This window comes from Rhinolophus sinicus, linkage group LG10 (assembly GCF_036562045.2).
Source record: "Rhinolophus sinicus isolate RSC01 linkage group LG10, ASM3656204v1, whole genome shotgun sequence".
Classification (NCBI taxonomy): domain Eukaryota; kingdom Metazoa; phylum Chordata; class Mammalia; order Chiroptera; family Rhinolophidae; genus Rhinolophus; species Rhinolophus sinicus.
Window position 1 is genome coordinate 94097128 of NC_133759.1, and position 24341 is coordinate 94121468.

General features: G+C 42.4%; 3 protein-coding genes across 6 annotated transcripts in view; all 3 read right to left on the reverse strand.

The window, feature by feature from the left end:
* The window catches only part of HAVCR1 (hepatitis A virus cellular receptor 1), a 32812-nt gene extending 18456 nt beyond the window's left edge, over positions 1 to 14356 (reverse strand). The window contains exons 1-3 of one of the 2 annotated variants that reach the window (XM_074313838.1): positions 14172 to 14356; positions 8997 to 9113; positions 1784 to 1841 (exon numbers count right to left, since the gene is read on the reverse strand). In XM_074313838.1, coding sequence (XP_074169939.1) covers positions 1784 to 1829 — 46 coding nt within the window. In that variant the 5' untranslated portion in view covers positions 1830 to 1841; positions 8997 to 9113; positions 14172 to 14356. Of the gene's footprint in view, positions 1 to 1783; positions 1842 to 8996; positions 10041 to 14171 lie in introns of those variants that run through there. The other variant, XM_074313837.1, reaches the window with a different exon arrangement.
* The window catches only part of HAVCR2 (hepatitis A virus cellular receptor 2), a 73725-nt gene continuing 62471 nt past the window's right edge, over positions 13088 to 24341 (reverse strand). Inside the window, exon 7 of the mRNA XM_074313841.1 lies at positions 13088 to 13815. Within this exon, the coding sequence (XP_074169942.1) occupies positions 13659 to 13815 (157 nt within the window). The 3' untranslated portion in view covers positions 13088 to 13658. The remainder of the gene's footprint in view (positions 13816 to 24341) is intronic.
* Positions 23512 to 24341, reverse strand: part of LOC141567296 (hepatitis A virus cellular receptor 1 homolog) — a 37512-nt gene continuing 36682 nt past the window's right edge. For all 3 annotated transcript variants that reach the window (XM_074313834.1, XM_074313835.1, XM_074313836.1), the window contains one exon: positions 23512 to 24180. In XM_074313834.1, coding sequence (XP_074169935.1) covers positions 24051 to 24180 — 130 coding nt within the window. In that variant the 3' untranslated portion in view covers positions 23512 to 24050. The remainder of the gene's footprint in view (positions 24181 to 24341) is intronic.

Consider the following 24341-nt stretch of genomic DNA (forward strand, 5'->3'; position numbering starts at 1 on the left):
TTCCTAATGGGGTAGATTTCTAAAAGAGAAAACATGGAAATAAAGGACAGAAATGTTTTCCATCTCTTTTTCTCAAATTTCTTTCCAAAACATTTGAACAAATGACATCCCAGTAATACATAAGTATGTATTTCATTCTGTGTTTGACTGGTATGTGCTTATTAAGTAGGTAATACGTACATGTGCCTTTGCCCTCCCCTAGATATAATCACTGTATCAGTTGAAATATCTTTGAAAATGCCGTAGCATTTAAAGTTTTAACTTTTCCTTTTTACTGCAATCTTAAAAATTGCTATGGCAAATGAAGTCATCTCATAAAAATAAGCAGAGCTAATGTTTTGTTAAAGTATTGTTGGCTGAAAGAAATCGAATAAACTATTCAGAGATCAGTTTTTAGAAAGTGAGTTTCCAATGATTCCAGGAGAAGCTAAGGCTTATTCATGCATGTGTCCCTTCTCATGAGTGGATGATGACAGCCAGCACTTGAGCAAGTCCCATTTCCCCTCGTGAAGCCAGAGAATTGGAGAATATTCCATCAAGCACTAAATTATACCACTTAAAAACAAAAACTCAGGCCTGGGGGCATGGCATAAAAATCCTATATTGCCAAATGCACTCAAGTCATTAAATAAAATCTGAGATTCACCAACTAATCTATTGAGGACTGGGCTGTGAGTTTCTGAAATGCTCTGCAAATAATATGCTCATTATTACCTAAAACAAGACTCTATTTTCACACTGGATTCTAATATTTAATTTTGCCTAACAGCATTTTTGGATTACAAAGATAATATGCTAATTATAAAAAAGTAATTTATAAAAGTACAATAGAAGTGAACTCCCCCCCTAATCCCACCTATAGCGATTACTGTTTTTTAAATTTAGGAAGTGTCTATTCCTAAAATTTCCCCTATATCATAGAATGTTTTGAATTAAAATAACTTATGTTTAAAAGAAATAATTGCACATGTTTTAAAAAAAAACAACAAAGCAACACAAAATAGTACAATGAAAGACTGGTCTCTTTTGCCTTTTATCCCCACTTTTCTCCATCCCCCTCCTACCCCATGACAACACTATTACTATTTCTTTCTTTTTTTAAAAAAAAAAATTTATTGGTGTGACAATGGTTAGTAAAATTACATAGATTTCAGGTGTACAATTCTGTATTACATCATCTATAAATCCCATTGTGTGTTCACCACCCAGAGTCAGTTCTCCTTCCATCACCATATATTTGATGCCCCTTACCCTCATCTCCTAACCCCCACCCCCCTTACCCTCTGGTAACCACTAAACTATAACAACATGGATGGATCTTGAGAGTATAATGCTAAGTGAAATAAGTCAGAAAAAAAAAAAGCAGAGAACCATGATTTCACTGATATGTGGTATATAAACCAAAAACAACAAAAGAACAAGACAAACAAATGAGAAACAAAAACTCGTAGACACAGACAATAGTTACTATTTCTTACATACACCTGAGAAGCCCATGCACGCCCAGTTCTTTACCCACCCGCTTTTTAGTTTCAACACAAATGGCAGCATATGACAAAGTGTGATGCTTCATGCCTCATGCATTTAACCATCGATTCGGTAATTCATAGCATTTAAGCAATTTCTTTGGAGTAAGATTTCAGCCTGCTTCTTGGTTCACCAGCTGACACATTCAGGACCTGCCAACAAAGCCCAAGAACATCCATCTTTCTCCCCCACACCCACACCCCGTGTACTGCCCCATACGCAGTGCTTCCACCTCCCAGCCCACCTGTCCACTCACCTGTCCACAGTAGTAGGAGGCCTGTGACAGCTCCCCAAGGACGCATGATGGCAGCAGCCTAAAGGGAAGAGAAAACACACTGCTTGATGTGCCCTGCAACACATGGGATGGGAGCAGGTCTGAATTCATTCTCAGATTGCAGCTTTTCCTTCCCGACTGGGGGAATCACATGAGCCTGCCCTGCTGGGGATGAGAGACCACGCATGGGCTCAGGCCTCCCTTAGCTCAGGGTGGTGGAGGGCTCCAACAGGCAGGCAAAGCCTCCGAGGAAGCAGCCCCTCTTCCCAGCTTCTTCCCCACACAGAGTCCAACTGAGTCCTGACGCTCACACAGCTGATTGGGGAGCAGACAGGAAGGAAACCAGAGGCAGCTCAGTGGGGGGAAGCCCAGAGCAAAGGCCAGGCTTTCAATGATAGAAGCGCACTTACTCTTGGCCTCGGGGGTGACAGTCCACTGGCCTTTGGTGAGTGCAAGGTACTTCCTGCCCTGCGGCCACAGTGGTTAGTCCCCGAGCTCAGTTGTATAGCCAAGCTCTCTATTAGCAGGAATTAAGCCAGAATGTGAATCATGGGCCTCACCGTCATGCTATGGGAAGGAGTATCTCACACTACATTACTGACCGATGTTAGGAGAATGTGTCGGGAAACAGAGTCTGGACCACACTTGGGTTCAGGTCCCATCTGTACCACCTAAAAAGCTAGGTATCTCTGCGAGTTACTGGGCTCCTCCAAGTCTTGATTTCCTCATTTGTAAAATGGCGCTGATGATAGTTGCTCTATCTTCTCAGAGTATTATTATAATGAGCAAAAAGGCTGTGGGCTGACATTCAATATTGTCCAGCTTCAGCTACAGGTATACAGTGCAGTGGTCAGGCATCTACACCGGCCATGAAGCGGTCTCCCTAATAAGGCAAGTGCCTACCTGAATATCAACTATAATTTAATACATATGTAGTCACAGGATGTGGAGTACAGCATAAGGAATAGTGGTATTATAACAGCTATATACGATGTCAGAGGGTTAGTAGATTGAGGGAGGAGGGTTATCCCTTTGTGAGGAGTGTAAATGTCTAACTATTACATTGGTTTGTAAACCTGAAACTAATTTTACAAAAAAAGTCAAGAGGAAAAAAAAGGCTGTGGTGAACTTTGACATCTAACCCTAAATATGTATGCTAGCCAAGGTTTTTAGAGAATTGACTGTGCCGTGGGCTTTGTGCCGAGGACCCACATGAATTTTATCCTCACAGAACCCCTTAGGCGGGTGCTGCGATTAACCCCATTCATGGAAGAGGAAGCTGAGGCTTGGAAAGGTTACACAGGAGGCCTTCTGACTTTTGCTCTGAAACATTAAACCATACAAACATATGGAAGCCTGCCTAGAACATCATTAATTCCCCTTCTGGTCTAATGATGCAGTCACTTCCTCCCAGGGAGGCAGGGTCCTCCATTTCGAGCCTTTGTGAAGTCACGACAGGCTTCATGGAGAAGTGGACGACGACCTGGGCAGACTGTGGCAATGGCTCCTGGGCTGCCCAGAGATGTGAGTCCCTGACTCCAGCAGCCTCTACTCTTGGGAGAAAACTAAAGCTAATGCTACAAACTGGAAGCCCGAAGACTATGTTTGCCCTGCGGAAGTGTTTACAATTCATTTCTTAATTAATGGCCAAAACTGAAAAACCCAGAGAGCCCACCTGAGAACTCAGCTTTTCAGCTTCTTGTGAAATAAAATCAGATGGCAATATAAGGCCTGTACCACCCCATCTCCTTCGAGTTTGCCCTCTCTGACCAGCCTGCCCCAGTCCTGCCCGGGGAGGGGGACTTCACTGTCTGAAGTTGGCCTTGGTTAAAGGCGTCCCCTGCCTTAGATTTTATTCCAACTTCCTGAATACAAGCTCCCTCCTGCCACTGAGCCTTCGCTCAGGCTATCCCCTCGCCTACTTGCTGAAATTTAATCTTCCATAAAATAAAAGGGTCAGACCATATGTACTTTAATAACTTTTCTGGCTTTAGATGCTGCCCACTTGATTCCAACTGAGTAACGAGAGTTCTACCCAGAAATAGACACATTCCTGGATACCTGTTTTCCTCTTATTCTTGTCTTCATATACTTGGAGGGGACATTACTGACCCCACCTCAACCCCCACCAAAAGTGGGGGGACAAATTCTGATATGCCTCACACAGAAGTTAGTGCCTTATTTATATGGGAGCCCAAAGATTTTATGACTAGTTTGGCTATAATCTGAGACTCGGTCAAAGCCCAGTAAGTCAGTGATAAGGATTTTCTCATTTAATTCAATTCATTCAATTATTAACATTATATTGAGGCTAGCTGGATATGACTAAATATACTAAGGATGAAAATTCCAGGATTGTGAAATAGGGCAGAGACACGGGTAGGTAAGCAACTAACTAATAAACTTGGCCAGACTGACATAAATGGTAAACATATGATCAGAGCCTGTCATTTCCCCACTTACAACCTTCCCATGGCTCTTTCAGAAAAAGAACAAAAAGAAAATCCTAATTCCTAAGCCAGATTTACAAAGCCCCAGTGATCTGGCCTCTGCCTCCCTGTCAGATTTCTCTACCACTCTCTCCCCTGCCACAGGGCAGCCATCTGGGGTTCTTTCAAATGGATCCCTACTTTAGGACCTTTCCCTAGAAGTGTTCTCTGCCTACTTCCCGATTCCTTCACCCACCATATTCGGATTTCTGCTTTTCATTCTGATTCCTGCTTAAATGTCGCCTCAGACATTCCTTTGGTCCCTCTATCTAAAGAAGCCAACCAGTCACCCTTTGTCACTCTATTTCAGTTCTCTACTCTGCATTTGTTACCTTGTTTCCTGTGAGGTATGTTTCTGTGTGTTGGTGTGTGAGTATGGGTCTCGTCCATTTCTGTTCCCTCTAGTACAGTGTTACCCAATAGAACTTTCTGTGATGATGGAGTTATTCCATGTGGGTGTTGGGTGAGCACTTGAAATGTGGCTAGTATAACTGAGGAATTTAAATTGTTCATTTAATTTTAATTCACTTACATTTAAATAGGCCCCATGGCTATTGTTGCACGGCACTCACCACTGGACCATAAAGCCTTTAAGGCAGAGCTCCTCCCTGTTGTTCTCTGTCCTACCCCTGAAAGGTTGTAAAGGACCCAGTATACACGGATCGAATAAACCAATGGAAGCACAAAGGCATGGGGACAGGTCTTCAATGACTGAGGGGTTAGGGGATGGGAAATAGGAGGAAATCTCTAAAAAAGGTGACATGTGAAGCTCAGAGTGGAAGAATGGGGGAAGGGCCAGAGGGTGTTTTAAGTGAGAAAATGATGAGTAAGACCAAGTCAAGGACCAACATCCAAGGCTGTGAGATGTTACATAACTGAGATGTTTCCATCAGATCAAATTTCAGACATGCCCACCACCCATCAAAGCCTCCACTGTGTCCTAAAGGCCTCTGAACAGCTCAATGGATTTGTTTAATTGGAGCTATACAGCCTCCACGAATCGCTACTTTAGATCAGCTTTGTGACACCTTGAAGGCTACCTCCCAGGTGAGGGAGGAGGCTCAGGCCCCACATGTGACTTTCCCGCTGCTTGCTGCACATGAAAAGGAGCGCCACCGCAGGCACACACAGGTGACAGCAGCAGGCTTACCTATGAGAAGGAACATGGTGGCTGCTGGGTAGACGAGCCACCAAGACCCGTGGGGGACTACTGCAGGAATCAGGACACAGCAAGGGACGGCAGTGGAGATGGTCAGTGACCCTCTAGACCTCAGGCTCTGGATGTGTGGAAAGTAGAGCCCACAGGAGTTCCTGCAGGGGGTGAGGAGTAGCAGCCTAAAGATGGACTCCAAGAGGTTTGGGGCTGAGCAACAGAAAGGACAGGAGCTTCCACAGACTTAGGTAGGGAAACTGCATGTAACACGGGTTTGGGAGGAAATCCTCTGGAGTTCGAACTTGTTGAGTCTCAAATGTCTCAGACACCCAAGTGCAGACTGTTGGAGTTCAGGAGATGGGTCTGCCTGAAGGTACGTATCTGGAAGTCATTGGCACAGAAATGGTGTCTCACGTCATGAACCTGAGGGGATGCACAAGGCATGGCCATGTGAGGACTAGGCCTGGGCCCTCCACAAAGCGCTGCGGTGCAAGAGGCACCAACACACAACAGCCGCAGAGCAGGGAGGAACGGGAAAAGGAAAATAAATGGGATCCTGGGAGCCCAGGGAAGCAGATGCATCAGGAAGAGGCAGTGGTCGTGAATTAAATATTGCCAGGGCAAAGGAAGAGATGCGTCTACAGGGCTGAGCAGGCTGGAGATCATTAATGACCTTGACAAAAGCAGTTTGGGTAAAGGGTCGTTGAGTGATTGTTCACATTCCCTGTGTCTACCTCAGAATACAGTTTACAGGAAAGGGAAAACCAAGAGAGAATTGGAGACAGGGAACTCTTTCAATGAGATTTGCTGCAAATAAATAAATAAATAAATAAATAATACAAAATAAAAAAAAAGAAAGGGGAGTTAGAAAGTAGAGAGATTTATTAAAATGCTAAAAATAACAGCATTATTATATGATCTGGTGATGACTGAGAGGAGGAAAATTATTTGAGAGAAGTGAAAATTGTGGAGCGATAGAGGGATGAATCCAGTACCAAATTAGGGGATTCCACTTAGACATGACCAGGGGTGAGAGTAAATGGACTAGGGACCAAGTTGACTGTCATTAAATTTTGAATGCATTCAAAAAACACTACATTTTTACTTAGCCCCCCCCCCCACACACTTATGTTTTTGTTATCACTTTTTACTTCTTTTGTGTGTGAGTATCCCTTAATTTATTATTTTAATTACACATGACCTTACTACTTTCACCTTTTAACCTTCTTACTAGCTTTGTAATTGGTTGATCCACAATTTTACTAAGTTTGTCTTTATTAGTGAGTTTTTTTCTTTTTGATATTTCCTTATTTTTAGTTTTGGCCTTTTCTTTTCTACTTAAAGAAGTTCCTTTAACATTACTTGCAATGCTGGTTTAGTGGTGATGAACTCCTTTAGCTTTTGCTTGTCTGAGAAACTATCTCTCCTTGCTGGGTAGAATATTATTGGTTGAGGTTTTGCCCTTTCATCACTTTGAATGTATCATGCCATTCACTTTTGGCCTGCAAAGTTTCTGTTGAAAAATCAGTTAGTGGTCTTATGTGGGCTCACTTGTACATAACTAGCTGCTTTTCTCTAGCTACTAAGATTCTTTTTATTTTTAATATTTAGCATTTTAATTATGATGTATCTTGGTGTGGGCCTGTTTGTGTTCATCCTGTTTGGGACTGTCTGTGCCTCCTGGACTTGTATGTCTTTTTCCTTCACCAGGTTAGGAAAATTTTCAGTCATTATTTCTTAAAATAGGTTTTCTATCCCTTTTTCTCTCTCTTCTACTTCTGGGATCCTATGATGAATATTGGTACACTTAATGTTTTCCCAGCGGTCCATTAAATTATCTTCATTTTTTTTTAATTGTTTTATTTTTGCTGTTCTATTTGGGTGTTTCCCACTGTTTCGTCTCCCAGATAGCTGATTCCTTTTTCTACATGATCTAATCTGTTGCTAATTCCTTCTAGCATATCTTTTTTCATTTCAATCATGTTATTCTTCCGTTTTGATTGGTTATTTTTTATATTTCCTTGCTTGTCTCTTTTTGTGTTTTTTTCTAGATTTTTGTCCTGTTCTTTCGTTGGGAACATATTTCTCTGTCTCCTCATTTGGGCTGGCTCTCCGTGTTTGCTTCAATGTATTATGTAAATCCACTATGTTCTTTGGTCTTGAAAGAATGGCCTTATGTAGAAAGTATCTTGTGGGTCAGTAGTGCAGTCCCCTCTGGTGTTCTAAGGGTGTCCCCTGTGTATGTTGCATGTGCCCTCCTGTTGTAGCTGGCCTGCAATTGCTGAAGGAACATCAGTGGGTGGAGTAGACCCTCTGACTGACTGGCTGTAAAGGACTAGCCACAAATTTAGTGAATGAGCCATTGTTCAGGGGCTGACCTGCACAAAAACAGGAACTGCTTTAGCAGGGCTCTGGTGCCAGGTGAGGAGGCGTGTGGTATGTCCGTTTAGGAGCTGCTTCGGTGGGACTCTAGTGGGCGCTGAGGTCATTTGCTGTTTGTTGCAGTCTTGGGGCTGCATGGTTGGAGCTATGTTCTAAGCCCAGGCCAGTTAATGCGTGTGCCATGTGAAAAGTGCTTAGAAAAGTCTGCAATGGGAGCTGAGGCTGGTGCCATTTGCGGTGTGTTTGGGACTGATTGGTAGAAATTACAATGGGAGCTGAGGCTGGTGCCATTTGCGGTGTGTTTGGGACTGATTGGTAGAAATTACAATGGGAGCTGAGGCTAGCCATTGCTTCTGCTAATCTGGAAGGCATTTAGAAGAGACTGTGGGGGTGGGGTATGGTGTGCAGAGGTCAGCCTTTGCTCCTGTGGAGCTTGAGGGAATTTGGGAGAGACTGCAGGGTATGTCCAGCCCAGCCATTGATCCTGTGAAGCTGGAGAGAAACTGGGAGACATTGCGGGGAGAGCCAAAAACAGGCCATCACTCCTGTAGAGATTTGGGGCATTTGGGATGGACTACATGGGCCCCAAGGCCCCTGTGAACGTCTGGAATACTGCAAAGAGGCTCCAGCAGGAGGAGCAGGGGCTCAGGGAAATGCCACAGCAGGGAGAACGGTGGTAGCTAGGTTCATGGAGAGGGACAGATTTTGTGCCTGCCAGCTCAGGGCCAGCCAGATGGGAAGAGAGCCCAATAAAAGAACAATAGCACCCATCAGAGCTTCTGTCCTGAGTTCCCACAAATCCCTGCCCTTCCAGTCCTTGCCTATTGTTAGTCAGATTAAGTTCCTCCCCGAATGTCCCAGGCACTTCTTGAACTACCGCCTCTATGCTAGAGCACAGATTAAATAAATTTGTGCCAAACCCTCTAAATACAGAGTCTTGGTCTCCCACAAGCCTTCATCCATCTCAGACATAATCCCCATAGGTGTTCATAGCCAGATGTTATGGGGACTCCCCTTCCCAGCACAGGTGCCCCACACTGGGGAGCCCAGTGGGGCTCAGACCCCAGAGGCTCCCTAAGAGAGCCCTCTGTAGGCAAGCTATCCCCCCTATTCATTAACCACCACACCACAGGCATGGAACCTGCCCAGACTGTGTCTCCCCCTCTCTTACCTGTCTCCACGTGGCGTCTTCTTTACGTCCTTCGTTATAGGAATTCTGTCCAGCTGGTTTTCAGGGTGGTTCTCAGTGACGGTTTCCCTATAATGGACTTATAATTCCGATGTGTTCCTGGGAGGAGGCAAGTTCAGGATTTACCGACTCAGCCACATTGACTCCTCCCCTCCCTGAATTTTCCCTAATTTCTATTGGCTCAATCATCATTACCCGAATATACCATATAATACTCAGAAAGTTCACGCAACAAAGTTCTGGTTTTCTTTTTAGCATAAATTTTCAGAGGACTCTACCTACAGGTGAGTAATGAAGTTTCCAGCTCCCCTGCTGGTGGTCAATGATTCTTCCCCCAAACGTTTTTATTGGTTTGAAAAGATTCAGCACAGATCTTAATTTCAGGTCAGACTCCAGGCCTGAAATGTCATGTAGATTTTGATACTGTTTATACATGAAGGGACCTTATACTACCTGGGGCCACCTCCTCAACTTAAAAATGCACAAACTGGGGACAAAAAGAGGAACAGATGATGGAACCCATAGGAGATACCCTCTGGGGCAGACGCAGAAGTGAGAGCTGGGTTTGCCTCCTCTTACTCAACTGTACTTGTCACTCAACAGTCATTATTTCACCAAGTATTCACTGAACCCCGTGCTAAACAATGGAACATACGATGCAAAGGAAAAACAAACCTACAGTCTCTGCCCTGGAAAGTTTAGGAAAATAAGCTGCCACCTTTAGTAAGAATGAAGTAGAGCCACCCTGTGTCCCCATATAAATTGTACACCGTTCAGATGTTAATAGCATGTCATTGACACTCAGAGTTTTGAGCTTGTGTATGTCAAGGACAGCAGAAAACTGGATGTGAGCTGAGCTCACGCTCACACAGCTAACGGGCACTACTTTTTCACAGCAGACTGTCTCCCCCCAAAATTATGATATGATGGTGCCCTTTTCCCTCTGAAACCAAAGCAATGGTTGTTGTCTACTGAAAAACACTGATTTGCTTTCGGATTAAAACTTTCACTTGTCACCACTAGGCCTTATCACATGATTATAACACGTTTCTTCTACACCCATTATAGGGAAGACGGTGGGTCAAAGAGACTAATAACATTGGGATTTTACCAGATTTATTATTCATTATTATATAAAATTTTATAAAATATTTTCCAAAGATGACCTACCCACAAAACAACTATATTAAAAGGAGATGCATATTTAAACAAATATCCCACACCATCACAATACATGAATAGCTTAAATAACCACTTTAAAAAATATATACTGCTTTCTCTGGGGAAAGAGAATCACAACACAAGCAAAAGGAATTTGAACAACAATTCAGAAAAGAAACTCACTGCTATGAGTAAATGAGTCACTTGGAATTACCTTCATAATTGCAGTCTGCATGATTGAGAAAAAAGATACAGAGGTTCTAAAACCATGAAACTACCATTTATGACTCATACTGCTCCTTTGGGAAGATTTCAAGTGAAAATCAGCCAAAATCTGAGCCCTCCTTAAGATTGAGAAACTTTCAACCAAATGGTCCTGCTGACCCTCTCCTTTTCCAGACTTACGAAGTGTGTCCCAGAAAACGTTGATGGAAACTCTTGAAAATTACAGCTCTAGGGCATCTCCACTTATCTCCAGAGGATCCAGACTTTCTCAATAGAAATCTGGAGACAAATTAATCTGGGTTCTTCCCTTTAATTTTTTGGACTTAAATTTAAAAAAGAATAAAATTAAAATGGGAGTAAGCACAAGGGGAAGCCTCCAAAGCAATTACAGGCATAACTTGGAGATAATGTTGATTCAGTTTCAGACCATCAAATAAAGCAACTTGAAATCTATTTGCTGGTGGAGGGCCCTGTCTTCAATTTGAAAAATAAAATAAAATAACTCAACTCCTGAGAAGGACAATAAAGCAAAGTCCAGTATAATGAGGTTTGCCTGTAATGAGGAGTTGAACCAGTTGAAATTTCAACCTCAAGAGATCCAAATCTAGAAGAAGTAATAAGCAGAGAAAACATAGTAAGGCTATAGTATTTCAGTCTAAAAAGATAAGGAGACCCCTCTTTTCACTGCCTGTGGGTCTCTCAGGCAGAGCTCTGGGAAATAATCCTAAGATGCTCTTATGAATAGACCACATATTCAAACTTGTCGAACTTTTTTGGATTAACACTTGTACGCCCAGGACATTTCTAGCATCTTTTTGTGCTCCTTTCTGCCATCTTCCCAATTCCAAATAGTTGATACAGAGTGGATCCTACTCTGAAAATCAGAGTTCTAGTCCTAGCTTGCTGCAATGCTCCACTGTGACCTTCACCTTGAAACTTAACCTGTGCCAGTCTTCATTTCTTTCTATGATGAGGAGGGCAGACAGGAAAACATTGCTATTGTGCTTAAAACTAATCTTTCTATTACAAAAAGAAAGAAAGAAAGAAAAATGAAGATTATCAGACATTACGGAGCACATAAAAGGAAAATGTGAAAGTCTGTCGCTTGACCATTTGCCTCTGTGAGATAGCCACATTAATTTGGGTTTATTTTTCCAGACATTTTTTAAGGCAAAAGAAAAAAAATCTACATAATTAGATATATTATTGTGGGACTTTTTTTTCTTGACTTAGCAGTATAGCATTTCCTTCACTAAGTAACTGAAGCTCTGTGAGAGTAGGGGTTGTGTCTGCTTCTTTCACTGCTATATTCCTATGGGACTAGAACAGTGCCTGCCAAGTAGGTGCCAATAAATGTTCACTGAATGAATGGATGGCATGAGCCCTCCCACAGTCAGATCAACTAGAAGTTCTGTGGGATCAGGATGTGTCCATTTGGTCTCTTTCTATGGTCTCAGCATCAGAGTACCTGGCACACAGTGAGCACTTAATGAATACATGCTGAATTAGCAAAACAGCTCAATGACAAAATCACCTGACTCTTTTGAACTGCACCAATGTGTTGACATACCACAATAACCAACTATTCCCCTACCGATGGAAAAGTCTCTTGAGAACGTCATTGCAACGATAATCCTTGTACATATACCCTTGTTTAAAGAGCTTTGTAGGATAAGAATCTCTATGGGAGGGGAGCCATTGATCTGGTCCAACCAAATGTGTTCTGAAGTCCTTTCTCTCTAGAACTTCAAAACTTTGAAATATTTGTGATTAACGTTTCAGCCTGTATGAGAGCCACTGCCTATGAATTTACAGAATGATCTCCCTTACATGGTGTTACCTCCCTGTGCTTCCTCAAACTGTCCAGATGCAACCGAAACACCACAATTCACACAACATACACCACAATTCAGACTGCCAGAAAGACTTCGAGAAACACACAAACAGGCCTCCTGCATCTGCTGACCAGCATCTCCTACATGCAGCACTGCAGCACTCTTGTCATCAGCTAGGGAGGGTGGTTTGCGGGCAGTGACGGTTCCATATGGTAGATGGAATCCTTATGCGCTGAGGAGGGCTCAGCAGAAAGGGGCAACCAGGCGACAGGGGAACAGACTTCCAAGGGCCTGGGGTGGGACACGATGCTGAGAAGCGAAGGCCACTTGGCCTACGGATGAGCACATACGGGAGCTGGGGTACTTGCGAGTTCTCTAAGAAGTGAGGTTACAGAGCTCTGAGCTTTGCAATGAAAAGGGCTTTCCAGGAAGCTACCTTTCTGCTTATTTACTGTTTTCACTCCAAAGATATTTAGTAAATTTCTATTATGTGTCAGAGCAGTCCCAGCATTAGGGAGGCAACACTGATTAAGGCGGACCTAGTCTCCACAATCTTGGAATTGAATCTTAGGGACCATTGTCTTTCCATCAAGGGATCTGATGTTGATGAATACAGATTGTTGGAGCCCTTTGCCTTCTTTCCACCAGGAAACGAAATCTGGGTCCCAGGTGCTGCTTCTTCTTCTGTGAAAAACATAGGTTCAGTTCTCTCCATGAATAGAGAAGGTTGGAGATCTTTCCCTTTCAGTGCACCACAAGAAAAACTTGGCAACATACACCAAGTGTGCTTCCTTTTTCTCCAGTAGCTTCTGTCACACGACAGTCTTACTGGGCCATCTTCCTAACTGGTGAAGGACAGCTGTGCAGTGGCACTTAATGTTGGAGTCAACATTCTAAGCAGCTTAAACCCTGAGATGCAAAGGGAACCTTCAACACCACCTACTCCTACTCCAGTAGTTTCTTAACCTTTTATTGCTCACAGATCTCTTTCAAAATCAGTGGCCCCTTTACCTTTTCTGTACCAAAAAGATATGCACATGTATCAATACCTAATTTCCCGTACATTTCCAGGAGCTTCGTGGACACGTCATGTGACTGAATTTCCTGGAATTCCAGAGACCCCATATGAAGAATTCCTACTTTACACAAAAGCCCATTTGAGTTCTAATGCCCCGACTAGCAGTCTCTGAGTTGAGTAACCTCCTTGGTTGGAATGCAGAGATAATGCTGGGACCTGAGGACAGTGCAGGTCACGGTTCAACCCCTCTGTGAGCTATTTGTCTTCAGAAAATGAAAAAACAGTGCTCAGTGGCCGTGACAGGAACTTAAAGTGAAACGCTGACACATTTGATACTTTTCAAAGACAATGCAAGCTCAAGAATGAAGTTGGGTCTGAAGCACAGCAGGGTGACCCCAGAGGTTGTCAGGATGGCGGCCCACTGAGGACGGGGCAGTAATACTCAGACGGATCCTCCATTTCGTATACATTCTCCTCAATGGTATAGATGTTTCCCTCTGAGTGCCACCCATCTACGATATTTGCTAACCCTGAGGCAGGGCGGTTAGCCAAAGTGATGAGGCTGTGGAAATAAAATGGTGTGGTTGAATTAAACCTTTCCTGGGCAACACAGAATAAAGAGAATAGACTTTGCTGAAGAGACAGCAACCAAGGGCAGTGTGTCATGCTTGGCTGGGTCCAGACTAGGGGGAAAAACATAAAATACAACAAAATAATTGTAGGAACACTGAGGAAATTTCAATGAATCTTAACTTTCTTAAGTATAAAAATGGCATTGTATTATCTAAGAGAATATCTTTACTTGAGGAAGTATGGACAGAAGTGTTTAGGTGAAGTGTCAAGATGTCTGAAACTTTCTTAAAATGGTTCTGAAAGGAATTGTGTGTATAAATAGAAGAATAGCTAAAGCAAACATACCAACATGTTAAATCTCAAGTTTAGGTGAAGGGTTCTATTGCTCCTTGTACTGTTATTTCAATTCTTCTATGGCTGGAACAATTTCAAATAACAAAAATGAATATATTAGTATCCAATCAGATTTGAGTTTGAATTCTGTCTCTGTCACTTACAAGCCATATGACTTTGAGTAAGTTGGGTTTTAGTTTTTCATTCATTTATTCAAAAAATATTTAGTGTGTCACTCTATGCAGCAAGAGATAAACAACAGTGAACAAAACACAGAGATCCCACAGTGGCCACATATTAGTAAACTTTGTGTCTCAGGGTCCTCATCTAAAAATGGAAATAATAAGCTATCTCACTGGGCTGTTGTAAGGAGTATTTGTTCATTAAGTAACCAAATGCTTATTAAGTGCCTAATAATTACCAGGTGCTGGATACAGGTAGTACGTGGCAGACAAGTTTTGTATTTTCTATGAAGCTGACCTTTAGAGGTAGAGATGAACATTAACCAAACAATGTCACAAATAATGAATTGAGGCATGTAAATGTTACCTATGAATGTCATCACATTTCAGATTTCAGCTGTAAGGAAGAATACTAACACAGATAATCTAAAACCACAGATAATTAATATTTTATTTGACCGTTTTTGACTTCCTTACTGCAGACCACTTTGTCTTCATAAATATACTGCCTATAGTTAGTCTAATACTATTAGTGGTTCAGACAGTGTTCAATGGACAGAATCATTTTTTCCTTGGAATATACTGCATTCTCCTCCCAATGTACCAAATGCCACTACAATCTAGTACACGTTTCATAGCCTATGTGTATTAGGAATCGCGGCATGTGCACGTGTATGCACTGACGTGTGTGAATACAGTCACGAATGGAGACTAAGGCTGCACTGTAACAGACAGGCAGTTCTCAACCCTGTTTGCACAGTAGAATCACTCGGAAAGCTTTTAGAAAAGTATCTCTGCTTTTACACCTTATCCCTAAAGATTCGAGCTTATTTGCTCTGGGGTTGACAACAGATTGTGTAAGTGATTCTAATTGGTTATTAGAGAGAAGAACCTGTGATTGGACTGTAAAAATCACTGAGAGTAGGTTCTGGGTGTCTTGTTCACTTCTGGAACCCAATACCCAGACCAGAGCCTCGATGGAGAGAAAGCTTAATCAACTGAAGGGTCAGTTGTCCGAAAAGACCCATTAATATAGCATTTCCTATCAATGGGGAGATAAATTTTATACCTTAACTTTAGGACTAAAGAAGCTAGAGGGACCAGGGAGTAAACAGAGCAGTGTGTTTGCAATTCACAAATCTAGGTCTAAAGCCAAAAGGAAGTTGAAGTTTAGATCCCAAAGTCCCAGAGCAAGACTTCTAAGAGCAGAGATCAAAGCCCTGTTAGAGCAGGGCCTCCGAGGTTCCCACTTCCCCTACCCCACCACTTACTCTTACCTTGAATTCTGTAACTTCTCTTTGCTATGAGAATACTCTAGGTAAAAGGGGGAAGGAAAGTCAATTAAACTTGCTTTCATAAGTAAATGAGATAAGAAATAAATGGGCTGACTGGAGGCAAGGATTGTTAGGGAAATCCGTCTCCCCTTAGATTGTATTAAATCTGGTAAGTATGTGTCTTGGTTTATTACATAAACTATGCTAGAAAGAAAGAAAAGTGTGTTTTTCATATGTAACAAATCTATGGAATACCTTCTATGTGTCTGGTAGTTATGCTAAGCACCAAGGATACAAAGGTGAATTATGAGCCATGACTTGTGGAACATGTGTTCGAGTGAGGATGACATTTTAAAAAATAATAATAATAGCAACAATAATTTCTCATTGTGATGTGATATAAAGAAAAACAACAACGTAATAAAACGGATAATAGAGAAGGTAGTCTGGAAAGAATTGTCGGAAGAGGTAAATTATAAGGTCAGCTCTGAAAGAAGACACTGAGTCAGTGAAGTGAAGAGCCAGACAGAGCATTCCAGACAGAGAGAACCCCTGATAAAGATCATGGTGAGTGTCTGAAACTGAAAACATGGCTGAAATAAAAGAATGAGCCAAGATAAGGTCTGAGAGGTGGCCTAGGGCTAGATCCTATAGGAACTCTTAAGTCATAATCAAGGGACCAGATTTTATTCTAAGAGATGTAAGAAATAACAAAGGACAGAAATATGATCTGAGTGGGTTTTAAGATCACTCAGTCTGCTGTGTGAAATGTGGATCATAATGATATAAAAAGTGAGATGGTACCTCAGAGTAAGGTGGTGACCAAGAGAGATGCAGAATAATGAATGGATTTTAGACACATTTTGGAGAAAGACTGCAGGAATTGAACTTGGATTGTGTTAGCAGTGAGCAAAAAGGATTCACGGGTGGCTTCTGGCTTTTGGCTTAAGCAACCAGATGAATGGTAGTGAAACACTATGATGCGGAAAACCAGGGAGGGAGAGGTTGCATTCTGGGAAAGTAATATGGCCTCTAAAGCTCCCCTGGACATGTTAGATGTGGGAGACACTTAAGTGGAGGTTCCAATAGGACAGACACTCTGAGCGCTGCAGAGAGATATTAAGGATGACATTTAAGGCTGTGCAAATATAGGTCATCACCCAGAGCTGTAGAGAGATGGAAGGGGCAAGGCCTAAGGAATCCCAACATCTAAGAGTTAAGCAGAAGAAGAAATGACAAAAATGACTGAAAGGGAATGGTTAATGAAGTAGAAGAGCGGCGTTTCAGAAGCCAAGGAAGGAAAACTTTCTAGAATGACTGAAAATCAACTTACTTAAACACTGCTGAAAGCGTGACTCCAGTGAAGACAGAGGTGTCTACTGGATTTAGCAAAATGGAGGTCATTGGTGAGCGTGACTAAAAGTACTTCCATGGTGCTTCAGGGGTAGAAACTAGACGGTGGGTTGAAGAACGCAGGGGGGTGAGAAGTAAGAACAACTCTTCTGAGAAATATGGCTCTTAAGAAGAGCAGGGAATCGGGAGTAGCCAGAGAGGAATACAAACGAGAATATTTTTATGTGAATGAAAATAGTATAAATAGAAAGGATGAGCTAGATAATTCCAGAGAAACGGAGAAAAGGAGGAATGAAGTCTTGGTTAAGGCAAAGGGGATGGAACAGCCCTTAATATTTCATCAGCTGAGTGAGAAACAAGGGAGATTTGAGTGGCAGTGAAGTATAATGCTCATCTCAGAGAGTGCACTAGAAAGACCTCAGAATATGGGCATCACTGATGGCCAATTTATGGCTTTGCTGTCATGACTTAAAATCCTGTCACTTTGGTTGTAAGATTTTCTCCAGTGACTGTCAGGGAAATTATTTCGAATCGAATAGGACTTCATCATCTGTTCTTCTAAGTAGCCATGATTTTGGAAAGCGTCACACATCATGACGCTTCCTTCAAACCCCTTACACATACTAGAATGGGCCCTAAAACCAGACCTGGCAGAACTCAAAATGGTAATGAGTATTATCATTGCTCCTTATCAACTCACAGACTTCATACTCATGTGATCAAGTCACACACTCCACTGCCCCTTCAGTGACCCTTGTCATCACCCGGGGCTAGATTCTGACTGATCCAGATCCTAGCCCAGGGCTCACCTTTCCCAACACACGTTTATCTTCACTACCCACTCACCTCAAATACTATGTTAGGTATACAGAACCACTCATGCCTCCACTTGTGAACTTTCTCCTTTTTCCCATATTTAGTATCTTCTGAACTCAGGAAGCACCTAATGGCTTCCCACTACTCCCCATGTATAATTACCTGAGCCATGTCCCTCGGTGGTCTGGGCTAAATTTTGACTAACCCAAATCTTAACCCAGGGCTCATTTCCCCAGCACAGGTTTATCTCCACCCGCCCTCCCCCCAAATACTATCACAGGTGCACAGAACCACTCATGCCTCCACTCGTGAACTTTCTCCTTTTTCCCATGTTTAGTATCTTCTGAACTCAGGAAGCACCTAAAGGCTTCCCCCTACTCCCCACGTATAATTACCTGAGCCATGTCCCTCGGTGGTGAGTAGTCGTGGAACGGCTGGAGTGAAGTCGCTCCATGGAGTCCAAGCAGGGGTGACCCTGGCTAATATCAGAAACCAAGGTAAGGATGAGGCTTCTCTGAGAGCACAGAGCTTGATTCAGGGAATCAAAGGGTCAGCAGAAAAAATAGGAAACACAACAAGTAAAGAGAAACACATGTTCAACTTTCAAACCTGGACACCTTCGCAGAGAGTACCTCACACTCTTAAAATGTTTGTTACACATTTTCTGAGCTGCGTTCCTTACAGTCATCATTGCTGCAGCGCAATTGTTGAGAAGAGACCTAACAGTCACACAATGGCCGCACAAAATGCTTTTCATAAAACATCTCCTAAAATCCATTCAATAGCCTATGTGGTGGGTATTATCATATTTTACAGAGGAGAGGGTCACGGAGTTTACATAACTTGCCCAAGATTACCCAGCCAGTGAGGGACAGAGCTGGAGCTGAACACAGCTCCATCAGCCACAAAGTACGTGCTCTCTACACCTGAAAACACACAAGTACATGCACCCCCACACGTAACCCAGTGGGTCTCAATCCGGCCTGCGTGTGGCGGGGAATCACCTGAGAACGAGCTTGTAAAATCCCAGTGCTCAGGTGGCATGAAGCAGGCAAGGGAGAACTTTAGAGGGGCTTACCATGGAATAGAGACTTTTACCCAGGGGTGAGGGGTGGGGGCAGTGGGAGGATTTTCATCTAACATGGAACATGTAAATCAGAGCGTGGATTTTCAGATTGGACCACACCAGTGGCTGTGTAGAGGAAGGATTGAAGGACATTATGAAAAGGCACTTGTGGCCACCACACGCTCAAGTCAGAGTCGAAAAGGTCTTTCGGGTCCTTGAGAATCTTCAGGGGAACTTTACAATTAGAGTCCCAGGACTCCTAAGCATCTAAGTCCCGTTTCACCACATACACCATGCTCACATGTAGTAGGCACTACCTTTTCACCAGGTGGAGCAATGACTTTTTGTTTCTATTTCCTCGGATAATCTTATGTGATCACAGTCAAAGAAGAGACAGTCTTGGGAGGATGTGTGTCTTGAGACGCCGTAAAATTCTCCACAACCAACTGACAAAATACCTGGGTCAGGAGGAAAACAAAAGACAAATTGCTATTTATTTCCTTCCAGAGGGCACTATGGACCTAGAAGAAACATTTCTAAACAAACCAGGCTACAAAATCCCGAGTGTAAATATGCTTCCCCTACCATTTGTAGGGTTCTCCTACATTTGGAGGATTCTGAGTGAGGAATTTTGTTTAGCCTCAAAATGGTATTGCAATACCCACACAGTCTAAGCACAAAGTTTTCATGTTCTTTTCCTGCGATACACTTCTGAAACAAGTACTGTGTTTCCCCGGAAATAAGACCTAACTGGACACTCAGCTCTAATGTGTCTTTTGGAGCAAAAATTAATACAAGACCCGGTCTTATTTTACTATAACATAAGACTGAGTGTTATACAATATAATACAAAACCGGGTCTTATATTAATGTTTGCTCCAAAAGACGCATTAGAGCTGATGGTCCGACTAGGTCTCATTTTTGGGGAAACACAGTAGAAATGAAGAATTACTGCATGCTCTTATTTCTACACTTTCTATCAAGTCTGAATGTTTTTTACTGAAATGTAAAGTAGTTTCTAATAGCTTGTCTTCTGTAATTTAGACAAACAAGAAGATAAATTGAGGTACTTCCTGTCTTACTGAATCACAATCTCTAGGAGTAGGAGGCCCAGGAATCTGTCCTTAACAAGCACCCAGATGGTCTACACCACTGCCTTCTGTCCTCGGGCATCTACATAAACTTTGCCATACTCACATTGCTTCTTTGCTATAATTCACTCAAGTTGTTTTAGGTGAATTAACTTTAAAATTGTCATTTTCCTAAACAATAGCCATTAAATTTGGGGTTTGATGCATTGTTTTCTAAAACTACAGATCAAAACATATATCTATTTTATAAATCCGTTGTGGACCAACTGAAAGCAGCCCCTGTATCACGTCAATACTCCAAGCTGCTGCCTGGCCCAGTAGATCGGAGCCAGACACTGGCACCCTTTACCTCTTCTTCCAGGACCCCTGTCCCTCGGCCTGGGTGCCCTCACACAGTCCTGGGGAAAGCACCTCACTGCCAGGACGTACCCCTCTCCTACTACCCTCTTCTGTCACACAATCAAACTGGCTTTTTGTATGTAATCTTAGAACATACAAGTGTTCCTGAAGCACTTTAATGCGTGTGAATATAACTTGGTGAGGCAGAGCAGGTTTAACCCTTACTATGCTAAAGTGTTTTGTTTTCAAGAGTGGGACTGTCCTCAAACAGATGTGTTCATGGAGCCCTTTCCATCCAGCACCTTGTGAGATACAGTGCCCACGTCTCTAGCCTCGTTTCTCTTCAACCCTTCTCACTCACTCTGCTGCAGCCACACTAGCGTTTTCACTCCTTGGAACCTTACTCGTTCCCTCTCAACACACAAGTGTCTTGCTGCCCCAGGGCCCTTGCATTTGGGGGATTACTTCAAGTGGCTGCCACTTTGGTTTTGACTAAAGTGTCACTTGTTTCCCAGAGACAGCCCCTGACCAACCTTGCACCACTCCCTCTCCCCACATCCGTCACAGCCCCAGGCTTCCTCCAGCACAGTGGTTTTCAACCAGGGGTGCTACTACCTCTCAGAAGACATTTGGTGATATCTGGAGACATTTGCAGTTGTCACAACTGAGGGCACAACTGCCACCTGGTTGGTAGAGGCCAGAAATGCTGCTCAACATCCTACAATGCACAGGACAGCCCCACAGCAAAGAGTTCTCTGACCCCAAATCCACTGTTCAGAAGCCTGGCTCTATCACTACATCCTCTATCTCCGAAGCAATAACCAGAACCAGAATTGAGGGTTTGGGGGTTCCTCCCACTAAACTGGAGCTCCTGGGGAACTGGAGTTCAGCCTGGTTCTGTGCTTCACCCCAGACTCGAGATGATGCCAGGCACACTTGACTCTCAAATCTTGTCCCCCCGCCCTTGTCCTGGGAGTCCACACCAACGAGAAGATGCTGACCCTGCCTAACTGATGGGGCGAGAAAAGAAGTCCGTTTTCAGAATGAAAACAAAAATCCCATCTATGGGTGAGTGTGCATATGATGAAACTAGGAGACCCTCACACTTCCGTGTAATCACAAAATGATCTTCACAGCCATCAGTGAAAGATTGGTTCTGCTGCTTTTTAAAGATGGGCAACATTTCCGAAGTTTAAATACATGGTGTTAATTGCACCCATGTGCTAATGCCCCAAGACAGACTGTAGAAAATGGAAAACTCAAATCATTGTACAAGATTGATATATTTACAGAAAAGAATTTAATATTAACTTAAAACCTACCCTTCCTTCCTTTTAAACCAGGGGTGTCCAAACTGCGGCCCGCAGGCCAACTGCGGCCCGCAATCCATTTTTAATTGGCTCGCAGCAAATTCCAAAAATATATTTAGTTTACTTAAATAAACCAGGTGAGGCAATACATACTTCACCTCAAGTGAGTGGCCCGGCTGTTTGTGTATTTTACCGCATATGGCCCTTGGTGTAAAACGTTGAAAAAAGTTTGGACACCCCTGTTCTAAACCTTCACTCTCTCAGTTTTTGAAAATTATTTTCTATGGTATAAAATGATAACCAAATTCCTCATTAAACTTTTCCAGAAAAGAAACATTATTCAAAAAAATAACAGGTACTATATAGCAAGAAACCAATAAATGCAACACCATTGAAATTATTCACTAAGCACTACTGCTAGATCTTCTATTACAAACTCAACCCCACCCCATGCCCCCAAAAAAGACCTTTGCATTTCTGTAGTGTTTTCTACTTTTCAGACTTCACAAGTAGCATGCCACTGGATTTGGAATACTACTATATTCGTACACTGATGTAGGTGTGGGAATAATTATCTATAAAAGATAAAAATTAAGGCATAAAGAACAACTTGCCCTAATGTCATCCAGTGTTATTGGTAAGAATTAGGACGAGAACTCAAGCCCTATTTCTTCTTCTGTGCCCCCTGCTTTCCCCACACCCCACACACTGTTTCACAGAATGCTACTCGGCAAGCCCATAGTCACTGTGCTCTTGGGTTTCAACAAGTTTTGGAAATGCTGGACCAAACATGTTAACCAGGTACCAGAGCCTTTAATGTGCCTTCGTAAGTCTCTAGGAAAGGTGTGGGGAATAGAGTAGGCCTCATAAATTCAAAGCCCCACAGGTAACAAAGTGGGCATGCAGGCAAAGTACGCTGAGGGCTGAGGGGATGTGATGTCATCTAATGGGGTCCCGACTCCATAGGATTACAGCTTAGTGTTGCCAGGTCTTTCCAGACAAGCCACAAATCTGAGCTTTAATCTAAAACCTCCATGCTTATGCATGTTGTCTTGACTTCAAAAACACTGTAGTTTGGACAAACTTTTTTAGACTAGAGTATCCTGGCCCCATTTGGGGAACCCGGTATGTGATGCTTAACGATCTTATTTGCCCTTATAACCTTTATTCAGAGGTCCTATTAATGTCCCTAGAACTCTTTAGAACCTTGTCATAACTGTTGTCTTCGAAAACAAGCATTCTCCTCTCCTCGACCACTACGGTATTAGCAGCTCTGAACCCCAAGCATGAGTTACTTCAGAATTTACTCACATTGAAATTGATACCCAGCCTCGTTAACGGCCATGTAGAAATGTTTCTGGTGCCTGAAAATATCCTTACTTTTAGCCTTTGTTTAACTCTTGGCAAAACCGAAAATTTAATTCAATTGTGAAAAAGGAATAGCATTGGAATTGATTTGATATGAAATAAACCCTTCATCTTTCCAAACCAATTTTTAAAGTCAAAATTGTTTGGGGACAATTTAGAATTTCAGTTGAAAGAAGTAATACCCTCAAACAACACTGTTATGTTTTCAAAGTAACTTTTCTGAGATAGGAAGCCTTATTCCCTATTCTCGCTTTCTTTTTTTCCTTTTATTTATCTCTGTTCTGCGTCATTCTAAAAATTAGCTCAGATTCCCTGACAGTTGTCTACCTAAGTACCTAGAACCATGGCACAGATGTAACAAAAATAGCATACATGTATTAAACCACATGGCAGTGGATTTTCTACCGCTGCTATCTACTTGGTCCATGCACTAGCCTAGTTTCTTCTAACTGCTAAAATACCCCTTTCTGGTTCCAGGAAAGCACTTAAAACTTCATGTTTTCAGAGCCATGAAAAAACAGATCTAATGGTAAAATCATTATTTATTGAATTTATTTCTTCGTGAGGGAAATAAAAACCTGTTCACCTCCATAATTTGAGAGAACTAAGAAATGTAACATTTAGAATTGCAGCATAAAGAAAAGAAAAAAGAAAGAAAGAAACAAGAGATAATCATGGCATGCTTGCAAGTGAAGCCATGTAAGTAACAAATCAAATTTGCTGATTTTAAGTCCTATTCCACTTTTCTTGGCAGCTTTGGTGACTAAGGCAGAAGTTCTTTTCCTATCTCCCCAATGAGAATTCTTGAGGGGTATGAGATTCGTAAGGTCTAAAGAAAATATACAATACTAAAGTCTTCATTTCATATTTGTGAGAGAGCTCTGCTATGACCAGAAAGATTGAGAATTAGTATAAAAAATTAGGAGTATATTACCAAAGGCTATATACACAAATGAGCTAGAGACACTCTACCCAACATCACAGACATTTTGGAATGGTGTGGGAAATGTGACAGAAAAATCATCCTGGAGCTTAAAAGGACTGTGACATGGTGATCTGGTCATTGTCTTCTGTGGTCAAGGGCATGTAGCTTTAGTGGGCCACTGAATCTGAATGCACGTTGTAAAGATTGTTCTCAATGTAGATATTCTCATCTGCTTTGTAGCGTACTGCAGCAGGATTTTCCAAAGTTCCATTCTTAGGGTCATTCGATAAAACCTTGCTACAAAAAGAATAACATGGTAAGAGAAAAGCAGACCACATCCAAAGATTGGGCAGCACATTTGTTTACGCTCAGGTAAGACTGAGTATCTGCAATTCCCAGAGCCCCATTCAAAGAACCTATGGAATGAATAGAAGCCTCCATCCAGAGTTGTGAATATT